The sequence below is a fragment of the Oncorhynchus keta genome, chromosome 17 (assembly GCF_023373465.1).
Source record: "Oncorhynchus keta strain PuntledgeMale-10-30-2019 chromosome 17, Oket_V2, whole genome shotgun sequence".
In the NCBI taxonomy this organism is placed as follows: Eukaryota; Metazoa; Chordata; class Actinopteri; order Salmoniformes; family Salmonidae; genus Oncorhynchus; species Oncorhynchus keta.
This window is the reverse complement of record NC_068437.1, coordinates 56,508,661-56,522,044: the sequence shown is the minus strand read 5'-3', so window position 1 is coordinate 56,522,044 and position 13,384 is coordinate 56,508,661. Positions and strand designations below refer to the sequence as shown.

General features: G+C 46.1%; 1 protein-coding gene across 2 annotated transcripts in view; it reads left to right on the top strand.

Moving 5' to 3' along the window:
• LOC118396083 (CTD small phosphatase-like protein 2-A) overlaps window positions 1–10,256 on the top strand; it is a 33,696-nt gene extending 23,440 nt beyond the window's left edge. The window contains exon 13 of one of the 2 annotated variants that reach the window (XM_052466676.1): window positions 8,627–10,256. In XM_052466676.1, the coding sequence (XP_052322636.1) occupies window positions 8,627–8,692 (66 nt within the window). In that variant the 3' untranslated portion in view covers window positions 8,693–10,256. Of the gene's footprint in view, window positions 1–6,688; window positions 6,904–8,626 lie in introns of those variants that run through there. The other variant, XM_052466674.1, reaches the window with a different exon arrangement.
• The last annotated feature ends 3,128 nt before the right edge of the window (window positions 10,257–13,384 follow it).

Genomic DNA, 13,384 nt, shown 5'->3' with positions numbered 1-13,384 from the left:
TCTGTAGGGCCTGGGTGTCTCTGTGGGTCTCTGTAGGGCCTGTAGAATGTGTCTCTGCAATGGGTCTCTGTAGGGCCTGTAGAATGGGTCTCTGTAGGGCCTGTAGAATGTGTCTCTGCAATGGGTCTCTGTAGGGCCTGTAGAATGAGTCTCTGCAATGGGTTTCTGTAGGGCCTGTAGAATGTCTCTGCAATGGGTCTCTGTAGGGCCTGTAGAATGAGTCTCTGCAATGGGTCTCTGTAGGGCCTGTAGAATGGGTCTCTGCAATGGGTCTCTGTAGGGCCTGTAGAATGGTCTCTGCAATGGGTCTCTGTAGGGCCTGTAGAATGAGTCTCTGCAATGGGTCTCTGTAGGGCCTGTAGAATGGGTCTCTGCAATGGGTCTCTGTAGGGCCTGTAGAATGAGTCTCTGCAATGGGTCTCTGTAGGGTCTCTGCAGGGCCTGTAGAATGGGTCTCTGCAATGGGTCTCTGTAGGGCCTGTAGAATGGTCTCTGCAATGGGTCTCTGTAGGGCCTGTAGAATGTGTCTCTGCAATGGGTCTCTGTAATGGGTCTCTGTAGGGCCTGTAGAATGTGTCTCTGCAATGGGTCTCTGTAGGGCCTGTAGAATGGGTCTCTGTAGGGCCTGTAGAATGTGTCTCTGCAATGGGTCTCTGTAGGGCCTGTAGAATGTGTCTCTGCAATGGGTCTCTGTAATGGGTCTCTGTAGGGCCTGTAGAATGGGTCTCTGCAATGGGTCTCTGTAGGGCCTGTAGAATGGGTCTCTGTAATGGGTCTCTGTAGGGCCTGTAGAATGGGTCTCTGTAGGCCTGTAGAATGGGTCTCTGCAATGGGTCTCTGTAGGGCCTGTCTCTGAATGGGTCTCTGCAATGGGTCTCTGTAATGGGTCTCTGTAGGGCCTGTAGAATGGGTCTCTGCAATGGGTCTCTGTAGGGCCTGTAGGGCCTCTAGAATGGGTCTCTGCAATGGGTCTCTGTGGGTCTCTGGGCCTGTAGAATGGGTCTCTGCAATGGGTCTCTGTAGGGTCCTGTAGAGCCTGTAGAATGGGTCTCTGCAATGGGTCTCTGTAGGGCCTGTAGAATGGGTCTCTGCAATGGGTCTCTGTAGGGCCTGTAGAATGTGTCTCTGCAATGGGTCTCTGTAGGGCCTGTAGAATGTGTCTCTGCAATGGGTCTCTGCAGGGCCTGTAGAATGAGTCTCTGCAATGGGTCTCTGCAGGGCCTGTAGAATGAGTCTCTGCAATGGGTCTCTGTAGGGCCTGTAGAATGGGTCTCTGTAATGGGTCTCTGCAGGGCCTGTAGAATGTGTCTCTGCAATGGGTCTCTGTAGGGCCTGTAGAATGTGTCTCTGCAATGGGTCTCTGTAGGGCCTGTAGAATGTGTCTCTGCAATGGGTCTCTGTAGGGCCTGTAGAATGTGTCTCTGCAATGGGTCTCTGTAGGGCCTGTAGAATGTGTCTCTGCAATGGGTCTCTGCAGGGCCTGTAGAATGGGTCTCTGTAATGGGTCTCTGTAGGGCCTGTAGAATGGGTCTCTGCAATGGGTCTCTGTAGGGTCTCTGTAATGAGTCTCTGTAATGGGTCTCTGTAATGGGTTTCTGTAGGGTCTCTGTAGGGTCTCTGTAATGGGTCTCTGTAGGGTCTCTGTAGAATGGGTCTCTGTAATGGGTCTCTGTAGGGCCTGTAGAATGAGTCTCTGTAATGGGTCTCTGTAGGGCCTGTAGAATGAGTCTCTGTAATGGGTCTCTGCAATGGGTCTCTGTAGGGCCTGTAGAATGAGTCTCTGCAATGGGTCTCTGTAATGGGTCTCTGTAGGGCCTGTAGAATGAGTCTCTGCAATGGGTCTCTGTAGGGCCTGTAGAATGTGTCTCTGTAATGGGTCTCTGCAATGGGTCTCTGCAGGGCCTGTAGAATGAGTCTCTGCAATGGGTCTCTGTAGGGCCTGTAGAATGGGTCTCTGCAATGGGTCTCTGCAATGGGTCTCTGTAGGGCCTGTAGAATGGGTCTCTGTAATGGGTCTCTGCAATGGGTCTCTGTAGGGCCTGTAGAATGTGTCTCTGCAATGGGTCTCTGTAGGGCCTGTAGAATGTGTCTCTGTAATGGGTTTCTGTAGGGCCTATAGAATGTGTCTTTGCAATGGGTCTCTGTAGGGCCTGTAGAATGGGTCTCTGTAATGGGTCTCTGCAATGGGTCTCTGTAGGGCCTGTAGAATGTGTCTCTGCAATGGGTCTCTGTAGGGCCTGTAGAATGTGTCTCTGCAATGGGTCTCTGTAGGGCCTGTAGAATGAGTCTCTGCAATGGGTTTCTGTAGGGCCTGTAGAATGAGTCTCTGCAATGGGTTTCTGTAGGGCCTGTAGAATGTGTCTCTGCAATGGGTCTCTGTAGGGCCTGTAGAATGGGTCTCTGCAATGGGTCTCTGTAGGGCCTGTAGAATGTGTCTCTGCAATGGGTCTCTGTAGGGCCTGTAGAATGTGTCTCTGCAATGGGTCTCTGTAGGGCCTGTAGAATGAGTCTCTGCAATGGGTTTCTGTAGGGCCTGTAGAATGAGTCTCTGCAATGGGTCTCTGTAGGGCCTGTAGAATGAGTCTCTGCAATGGGTCTCTGTAGGGCCTGTAGAATGAGTCTCTGCAATGGGTCTCTGTAGGGCCTGTAGAATGGGTCTCTGCAATGGGTCTCTGTAGGGCCTGTAGAATGGGTCTCTGCAATGGGTCTCTGCAATGGGTCTCTGCAATGGGTTTCTGTAGGGCCTGTAGAATGGGTCTCTGTAATGGGTCTCTGTAGGGCCTGTAGAATGGGTCTCTGTAATGGGTCTCTGTAGGGCCTGTAGAATGGGTCTCTGCAATGGGTTTCTGTAGGGCCTGTAGAATGTGTCTCTGCAATGGGTCTCTGTAGGGCCTGTAGAATGGGTCTCTGTAATGGGTCTCTGCAATGGGTCTCTGTAGGGCCTGTAGAATGTGTCTCTGCAATGGGTCTCTGTAGGGCCTGTAGAATGTGTCTCTGCAATGGGTCTCTGTAGGGCCTGTAGAATGGGTCTCTGTAGGGCCTGTAGAATGTGTCTCTGCAATGGGTCTCTGTAGGGCCTGTAGAATGAGTCTCTGCAATGGGTCTCTGTAGGGCCTGTAGAATGAGTCTCTGCAATGGGTCTCTGTAGGGCCTGTAGAATGAGTCTCTGCAATGGGTCTCTGTAGGGCCTGTAGAATGAGTCTCTGCAATGGGTCTCTGTAGGGCCTGTAGAATGAGTCTCTGCAATGGGTCTCTGTAGGGCCTGTAGAATGAGTCTCTGCAATGGGTCTCTGTAGGGCCTGTAGAATGAGTCTCTGCAATGGGTCTCTGTAGGGCCTGTAGAATGGGTCTCTGCAATGGGTCTCTGCAATGGGTCTCTGCAGGGCCTGTAGAATGTGTCTCTGCAATGGGTCTCTGTAGGGCCTGTAGAATGTGTCTCTGCAATGGGTCTCTGTAGGGCCTGTAGAATGTGTCTCTGCAATGGGTCTCTGTAATGGGTCTCTGTAGGGCCTGTAGAATGTGTCTCTGCAATGGGTCTCTGTAGGGCCTGTAGAATGGGTCTCTGTAGGGCCTGTAGAATGTGTCTCTGCAATGGGTCTCTGTAGGGCCTGTAGAATGTGTCTCTGCAATGGGTCTCTGTAATGGGTCTCTGTAGGGCCTGTAGAATGTGTCTCTGCAATGGGTCTCTGTAGGGCCTGTAGAATGGGTCTCTGTAGGGCCTGTAGAATGGGTCTCTGCAATGGGTCTCTGTAGGGCCTGTAGAATGTGTCTCTGCAATGGGTCTCTGTAGGGCCTGTAGAATGGGTCTCTGTGGGTCTCTGTAGGGCCTGTAGAATGGGTCTCTGCAATGGGTCTCTGTAGGGCCTGTAGAATGGGTCTCTGCAATGGGTCTCTGTAGGGCCTGTAGAATGGGTCTCTGTAGGGCCTGTAGAATGGGACTCTGTAGGGCCTGTAGAATGTGTCTCTGCAATGGGTCTCTGTAGGGCCTGTAGAATGGGTCTCTGTAGGGCCTGTAGAATGGGTCTCTGTAGGGCCTGTAGAATGGGTCTCTGTAATGGGTCTCTGTAGGGCCTGTAGAATGGGTCTCTGTAATGGGTCTCTGTAGGGCCTGTAGAATGTGTCTCTGCAATGGGTCTCTGTAGGGCCTGTAGAATGGGTCTCTGTAGGGCCTGTAGAATGTGTCTCTGCAATGGGTCTCTGTAGGGCCTGTAGAATGTGTCTCTGCAATGGGTCTCTGTAGGGCCTGTAGAATGTGTCTCTGTAGGGCCTGTAGAATGTGTCTCTGCAATGGGTCTCTGTAGGGCCTGTAGAATGGGTCTCTGTAGGGCCTGTAGAATGTGTCTCTGCAATGGGTCTCTGTAGGGCCTGTAGAATGTGTCTCTGCAATGGGTCTCTGTAGGGCCTGTAGAATGGGTCTCTGTAGGGCCTGTAGAATGTGTCTCTGCAATGGGTCTCTGTAGGGCCTGTAGAATGTGTCTCTGCAATGGGTCTCTGTAATGGGTCTCTGTAGGGCCTGTAGAATGTGTCTCTGCAATGGGTCTCTGTAGGGCCTGTAGAATGGGTCTCTGTAGGGCCTGTAGAATGGGTCTCTGCAATGGGTCTCTGTAGGGCCTGTAGAATGTGTCTCTGCAATGGGTCTCTGTAGGGCCTGTAGAATGGGTCTCTGTAGGGCCTGTAGAATGGGTCTCTGCAATGGGTCTCTGTAGGGCCTGTAGAATGGGTCTCTGTAATGGGTCTCTGTAGGGCCTGTAGAATGGGTCTCTGCAATGGGTCTCTGTAGGGCCTGTAGAATGGGACTCTGTAGGGCCTGTAGAATGTGTCTCTGCAATGGGTCTCTGTAGGGCCTGTAGAATGGGTCTCTGTAGGGCCTGTAGAATGGGTCTCTGTAGGGCCTGTAGAATGTGTCTCTGCAATGGGTCTCTGTAGGGCCTGTAGAATGTGTCTCTGCAATGGGTCTCTGTAGGGCCTGTAGAATGGGTCTCTGCAATGGGTCTATGTAGGGCCTGTAGAATGGGTCTCTGTAGGGTCTCTGCAATGGGTCTCTGTAGGGTCTCTGTAATGGGTCTCTGTAGGGTCTCTGTAATGGTCTCTGTAGGGTCTCTGTAATGGGTCTCTGTAGAGCCTGTAGAATGGGTCTCTGTAGGGTCTCTGCAATGGGTCTCTGCAATGGGTCTCTGTAATGGGTCTCTGTAGGGCCTGTAGAATGTGTCTCTGTAATGGGTCTCTGTAGGGCCTGTAGAATGGGTCTCTGTAATGGGTCTCTGTAGGGTCTCTGTCATGGGTCTCTGTAGGGTCTCTGTAATGGGTCTCTGTAGGGTCTCTGTAATGGGTCTCTGTAATGGGTCTCTGTAATGGGTCTCTGTAATGGGTCTCTGTAGGGTCTCTGTAATGGGTCTCTGTAGGGCCTGTAGAATGTGTCTCTGTAATGGGTCTCTGTAGGGCCTGTAGAATGTGTCTCTGTAATGGGTCTCTGTAGGGCCTGTAGAATGTGTCTCTGTAATGGGTCTCTGTAGGGCCTGTAGAATGTGTCTCTGTAATGGGTCTCTGTAGGGCCTGTAGAATGGGTCTCTGTAATGGGTCTCTGTAGGGTCTCTGTCATGGGTCTCTGTAGGGTCTCTGTAATGGGTCTCTGTAATGGGTCTCTGTAATGGGTCTCTGTAATGGGTCTCTGTAATGGGTCTCTGTAGGGTCTCTGTAATGGGTCTCTGTAATGGTCTCTGTAGGGTCTCTGTAATGGGTCTCTGTAGGGTCTCTGTAATGGGTCTCTGTAATGGTCTCTGTAGGGTCTCTGTAATGGGTCTCTGTAGGGTCTCTGTAATGGGTTTCTATAATGGTCTCTGTAGGGTCTCTGTAATGGGTCTCTGTAATGGGTCTCTGTAGGGTCTCTGTAATGGGTCTCTGTAGGGTCTCTGTAAATGGGTCTCTGTAGGGTCTCTGTAATGGGTCTCTGTAATGGTCTCTGTAGGGTCTCTGTAATGGGTCTCTGTAGGGTCTCTGTAATGGGTCTCTGTAGGGCCTGTAGAATGTGTCTCTGCAATGGGTCTATGTAGGGCCTGTAGAATGGGTCTCTGTAGGGTCTCTATAATGGTCTCTGTAGGGTCTCTGTAATGGGTCTCTGTAGGGTCTCTGTAGGGTCTCTGTAGGGTCTCTGTAATGGGTCTCTGTAGAGCCTGTAGAATGGGTCTCTGTAATGGGTCTCTGTAGGGTCTCTGTCATGGGTCTCTGTAGGGTCTCTGTCAGGGTCTCTGTAGGGTCTCTGTAGGGTCTCTGTAATGGGTCTCTGTAGGGTCTCTGTAATGGGTCTCTGTAATGGGTCTCTGTAGGGTCTCTGTAATGGGTCTCAGTAATGGTCTCTGTAGGGTCTCTGTAATGGGTCTCTGTAATGGTCTCTGTAGGGTCTCTGTAATGGGTCTCTGTAGGGTCTCTGTAATGGGTCTCTGTAGGGCCTGTAGAATGGGTCTCTGTAATGGGTCTCTGTAGGGTCTCTGTAGGGTCTCTGTCATGGGTCTCTGTAGGGTCTCTGTAGGGTCTCTGTAATGGGTCTCTGTAATGGGTCTCTGTACGGCCTGTAAAATTGTTTATCGTTATAGAGACAGACCTGTCTTCTGCTTTTTCAAAAAAAAAAATGTTTTTGTCTTTAAGTCACCTCAGTCATTTTGTCTTTATTTACTGTTCTCTCTCTCTACAGAATGAGGACGTAAGGCCTTACGTCAGACAGCAGTTTCGTCTTCATGACCTACTTCCTCCCGACTGATCCGTGATTGGCTGACCCAGCAGGCTCCCATAGAAGTAGGATGTGTACATTATTCATTCTGATTCTACGGGCTAAACCTCCCAGCACACGGAGAGGGATGCCTTTTCGTTCAACGCGGTTGGAGATGACGAGAATCAACTTCAACTGACACCGAGGTCTCTCCAAGTTGAGATCTGTCTACAGCATTGCCTGTACCAACGAGAATTTGTTCAACAAAATAACAGTTTACAGAGGGAAATTTGTATTTAAACAACTACAAAACAAATATTTTGAAGCTATGTATATGTTTTGTATACTCAAACTAAACTGTTATATTCCAACTCTGTACACCCCCTGTAATGGGTCTCTGTAGAGCCTGTAGAATGGGTCTCTGTAGGGTCTCTGCAATGGGTCTCTGCAATGGGTCTCTGTAATGGGTCTCTGTAGGGCCTGTAGAATGTGTCTCTGTAATGGGTCTCTGTAGGGCCTGTAGAATGGGTCTCTGTAATGGGTCTCTGTAGGGTCTCTGTCATGGGTCTCTGTAGGGTCTCTGTAATGGGTCTCTGCAATGGGTCTCTGCAATGGGTCTCTGTAATGGTCTCTGTAGGGTCTCTGTAATGGGTCTCTGTAGGGCCTGTAGAATGTGTCTCTGTAATGGGTCTCTGTAGGGCCTGTAGAATGTGTCTCTGTAATGGGTCTCTGTAGGGCCTGTAGAATGTGTCTCTGTAATGGGTCTCTGTAGGGCCTGTAGAATGTGTCTCTGTAATGGGTCTCTGTAGGGCCTGTAGAATGGGTCTCTGTAATGGGTCTCTGTAGGGTCTCTGTCATGGGTCTCTGTAGGGTCTCTGTAATGGGTCTCTGTAATGGGTCTCTGTAATGGGTCTCTGTAATGGGTCTCTGTAGGGTCTCTGTAATGGGTCTCTGTAATGGTCTCTGTAGGGTCTCTGTAATGGGTCTCTGTAGGGTCTCTGTAATGGGTCTCTGTAATGGTCTCTGTAGGGTCTCTGTAATGGGTCTCTGTAGGGTCTCTGTAATGGGTCTCTATAATGGTCTCTGTAGGGTCTCTGTAATGGGTCTCTGTAATGGGTCTCTGTAGGGTCTCTGTAATGGGTCTCTGTAGGGTCTCTGTAATGGGTCTCTGTAGGGTCTCTGTAATGGGTCTCTGTAATGGTCTCTGTAGGGTCTCTGTAATGGGTCTCTGTAGGGTCTCTGTAATGGGTCTCTGTAGGGCCTGTAGAATGTGTCTCTGCAATGGGTCTATGTAGGGCCTGTAGAATGGGTCTCTGTAGGGTCTCTATAATGGTCTCTGTAGGGTCTCTGTAATGGGTCTCTGTAGGGTCTCTGTAATGGTCTCTGTAGGGTCTCTGTAATGGGTCTCTGTAGAGCCTGTAGAATGGGTCTCTGTAGGGTCTCTGTAATGGGTCTCTGTAATGGGTCTCTGTAGGGTCTCTGTAATGGTCTCTGTAGGGTCTCTGTAATGGGTCTCTGTAGGGCCTGTAGAATGGGTCTCTGTAATGGGTCTCTGTAGGGTCTGTAGAATGGGTCTCTGTAATGGTCTCTGTAGGGTCTCTGTAATGGGTCTCTGTAATGGTCTCTGTAGGGTCTCTGTAATGGGTCTCTGTAGGGTCTCTGTAATGGGTCTCTGTAGGGCCTGTAGAATGGGTCTCTGTAATGGGTCTCTGTAGGGTCTCTGTAGGGTCTCTGTCATGGGTCTCTGTAGGGTCTCTGTAGGGTCTCTGTAATGGGTCTCTGTAATGGGTCTCTGTACGGCCTGTAAAATTGTTTATCGTTATAGAGACAGACCTGTCTTCTGCTTTTTCAAAAAAAAAAATGTTTTTGTCTTTAAGTCACCTCAGTCATTTTGTCTTTATTTACTGTTCTCTCTCTCTACAGAATGAGGACGTAAGGCCTTACGTCAGACAGCAGTTTCGTCTTCATGACCTACTTCCTCCCGACTGATCCGTGATTGGCTGACCCAGCAGGCTAACCCATAGAAGTAGGATGTGTACATTATTCATTCTGATTCTACGGGCTAAACCTCCCAGCACACGGAGAGGGATGCCTTTTCGTTCAACGCGGTTGGAGATGACGAGAATCAACTTCAACTGACACCGAGGATGTCGTCCAAGTTGAGATCTGTCTACAGCATTGCCGTTACCAACGAGAATTTGTTCAACAAAATAACAGTTTACAGAGGGAAATTTGTATTTAAACAACTACAAAACAAATATTTTGAAGCTATGTATATGTTTTGTATACTCAAACTAAACTGTTATATTCCAACTAAACTGTACACCCCCCCAAAGAGTATAGCAGTCCCCTTGTATTACGAAAGGCATCTGTCTGGACAGACCTCAAGTCTATGCTCAAAAGCAGGGTTGTGTTCATTAGGGTGCGAACGTTACAAAACATTTAGCAACGGCGAATGAAAAGTGTGCTTTTCTCATTGGACAACTCCAGGTAGAACATCCTCCATTTCGGGAACGTTTTCTTGGGTTTTGGTGCCTAATGAACACGATCCTGGTGACTTTCTGTGAGAGATGTTTTCTCATCTGCAGCTTCGGACTGATGGAACTGAATGTCGGGATTTGATTGTGTGAGGACCTGACTGTTCAAGACTCATTTTAACAGGAACGGGCAGTCAAACCTGTATAATATACAAACGTAATTACATGTATATATGACATGTATATATCTTTTTTTTTTTTTTTCATGGTTTTTAAACGTTTATTTTTTATTTTTTTTGTGCTTCTGATTTTCTTTTAGCTGACTGTTTCTTTTACTATTTTAGTAAAAAAAAAAAGTTTTTACCTTTCAAATGTTTTTTTTTTGTTGTTTGTTTTGAAGTTGATGCTACACAGCTGCTGTTGTCTTCCTGCAATTTATGCATCCCAAATGGAACCTTATTCTCTACTGTATATAGTGCCCTTCTTTTGAGCAGAGCCCTATGGGTACTGGTCAAAAGTAGTGCACTATAAAGGGAATAGGGTGCATTCTTTATTTTCTATTCTGCTTTTTAGTCCCATTAACTACTGTTATGTGGTCTCTGTAACAGGTTTTTAAAAATATCTTTGGGAGGAAATGTTTATGAAATCATGATGGGTTTTTTAAGGTTATGTAAATGTATTATAACCCTTCAACAAGCTGGTCTGGATATTAATTTAGATCATGTATATTTGAGATTTCACCCCTGAAAGATGTTGAAATGACCCTTAGCTGCTCTGTGTCTGGGTGGTGATGGGAAGGAAGGAGGGCTTCAGAGCTTTCCTGTACTTTTTGTTAAAAAAAAAAAAAAAACTTTAGCATCCAGCCCTATGTAAGAATCTTGTCAGTTTTGTACACACGTTATCACCTCCTAAATTGTGAATGCCCGTACAATTTTGAAATTGTAGCACCAGCAAAATGGCCACCATTTTGTTTTTATCTTTAAATCTTGTTTTCAAAGCTGTTCATAGTCTTGTCTGTGAAATATCTTTTTATGTAGGAGTCACACATTTTTAAAGAAATAAATAAGAAAAGACTCCGTTGTTGTCATTGACCGTCTTGGACGGTCACTCCTGTTACTTCATGCTTTCCTTGATCAGAAATACATTTTTATACAATTAATAAAAATGTGTGATTTGGGATTTTTACTGAACTGCGTAAATTGAGATCCATTAATGCGTGTGTAGTGTATATGCCAGGTAGGCATGACGGTATAAGTTTATTTATCAAAAATGCTCTTATCCAGAGTCACTTTAGTCACACAAACACCATTAAAATTAAATGAACTTGGCATGTCATCCGGTAATGTGTATCCTGCTTTTCGAAACGCCGAACTGAACCCACAAACGACAACGTATGCTCTCTTACACCTACAGTGGGGCAAAAAAGGATTTAGTCAGCCATCAATTCAGAACAGGGCAGCACGGCTGGCCCTAGGGACAACACCTATATTCAATGGTAAAAAATGGTACACTTTGAATGTGTTTTTGACACCTTTTGACCATAAAAGGAATGATAAACTACATGAACCAAAAATATAAATGCTACATGCAACAATTTCAAAGATTTTACAGAGTTACAGTTTATATAAGGAAATCAGTCCATTTGAATACATTCATTAGGCCCGAATCTATTCATTTCACATGACTGGGAATACATTCATTAGGCCCTAATCTATTCATTTCACATGACTGGGAATACATTCATTAGGCCCTAATCTATTCATTTCACATGACTGGGAATACATTCATTAGGCCCGAATCTATTCATTTCACATGACTGGGAATACATTCATTAGGCCCTAATCTATTCATTTCACATGACTGGGAATACATTCATTTCACATGACTGGGAATACATTCATTAGGCTAATCTATTCATTTCACATGACTGGGAATACATTCATTAGGCCCTAATCTATTCATTTCACATGACTGGGAATACATTCATTAGGCCCGAATCTATTCATTTCACATGACTGGGAATACATTCATTAGGCCCGAATCTATTCATTTCACATGACTGGGAATACATTCATTAGGCCCGAATCTATTCATTTCACATGACTGGGAATACATTCATTAGGCCCGAATCTATTCATTTCACATGACTGGGAATACATTCATTAGGCCCTAATCTATTCATTTCACATGACTGGGAATACATTCATTAGGCCCGAATCTATTCATTTCACATGACTGGGAATACATTCATTAGGCCCTAATCTATTCATTTCACATGACTGGGAATACATTCATTAGGCCCACATGAATCTATTAGGATTTCACATGACTGGGAATACATTCATTAGGCCCGAATCTATTCATTTCACATGACTGGGAATACATTCATTAGGCCCGAATCTATTCATTTCACATGACTGGGAATACATTCATTAGGCCCTAATCTATTCATTTCACATGACTGGGAATACATTCATTAGGCCCTAATCTATTCATTTCACATGACTGGGAATACATTCATTAGGCCCGAATCTATTCATTTCACATGACTGGGAATACATTCATTAGGCCCGAATCTATTCATTTCACATGACTGGGAATACATTCATTAGGCCCTAATCTATTCATTTCACATGACTGGGAATACATTCATTAGGCCCGAATCTATTCATTTCACATGACTGGGAATACATTCATTAGGCCCTAATCTATTCATTTCACATGACTGGGAATACATTCATTAGGCCCTAATCTATTCATTTCACATGACTGGGAATACATTCATTAGGCCCTAATCTATTCATTTCACATGACTGGGAATACATTCACTAGGCCCGAATCTATTCATTTCACATGACTGGGAATACATTCATTAGGCCCTAATCTATTCATTTCACATGACTGGGAATACATTCATTAGGCCCTAATCTATTCATTTCACATGACTGGGAATACATTCATTAGGCCCTAATCTATTCATTTCACATGACTGGGAATACATTCATTAGGCCCTAATCTATTCATTTCACATGACTGGGAATACATTCACTAGGCCCGAATCTATTCATTTCACATGACTGGGAATACATTCACTAGGCCCGAATCTATTCATTTCACATGACTGGGAATACAGATATGGATCTGTTGGTCACAGGTACCATTCATGAAAAGGTAGGGCCTTCAATCAGAAAGCCAGTCAGTATCTGGTGTGACCACCATTTGCCTCATGCAGCGTGGCATCTCCTTCACATCGTGTTGATTAGGCTGTTGATCGTGGAATGTTGTCCCAACTCCTTCAGTGGCTGTGGAATGTTGCTGGATATTGGCAGGAACTGGAACACGCTGTCGATCCAGAGCATCCCAAACGGGTGACATTTCTGTTGAGTGCAGGCCGTGGAAGAACTGGGACATTTTCAGCTTCCAGGAACTGTGTCCAGATCCATTGCGACTTAGGGCCAAACATTATCATAGTGAAACACTATGGTGGCGGATGAATCGAACAACAATGTGCCTCAGGATCTCGTCACGGTATCTGTCCGCATTCAAATTGCCATTGATATAAATATATCTGCCCGGTATTTGTATTGCAGTTATTATTTCACTGTTCCATAAGATGTTTTTGAATCTGTTTTTTTAAGTCTAATTTTATTACTTGATGTGGAATAGAGTTCCATGTAGTCATGGCTCTATGTAGTACTGTGGAATAGAGTTCCATGTAGTCATGGCTCTATGTAGTACTGTGGAATAGAGTTCCATGTAGTCATGGCTCTATGTAGTACTGTGAATAGCTTCCAAAGTCATTCTGTATGTAGGGACTGTGAAGAGACCCTGGTGGCATGTCTTGTAGGGTATGCAGGGGGTTCTGAGCTGGCTCTAGTAGTTTAAACAGAGTTCCATGTAGTCATGTCTCTATGGGGTACTGGAATAGAGTTCCATGTAGTCATGGCTCTATGTAGTAGTTTAATAGAGTTCTGTAGTCATGTCTTGGGGTACTGTGTGTCTTAGCTGTGTTATAGTAGTTTAAACAGACCTCTGGTGGCTCTATGTCTACTGGGGGAGTATGTAGTCATGGCTCTATGTAGTCTGAGCTGTGTCTATAGTAGTTTAAAGAGACCTCTGGTGGCATGTCTTGGGGGTATGCATGGGTGTCTGAGCTGTGTTATAGTAGTTTAAACAGACCTCTGGTGCATGTCTTGGGGGTATG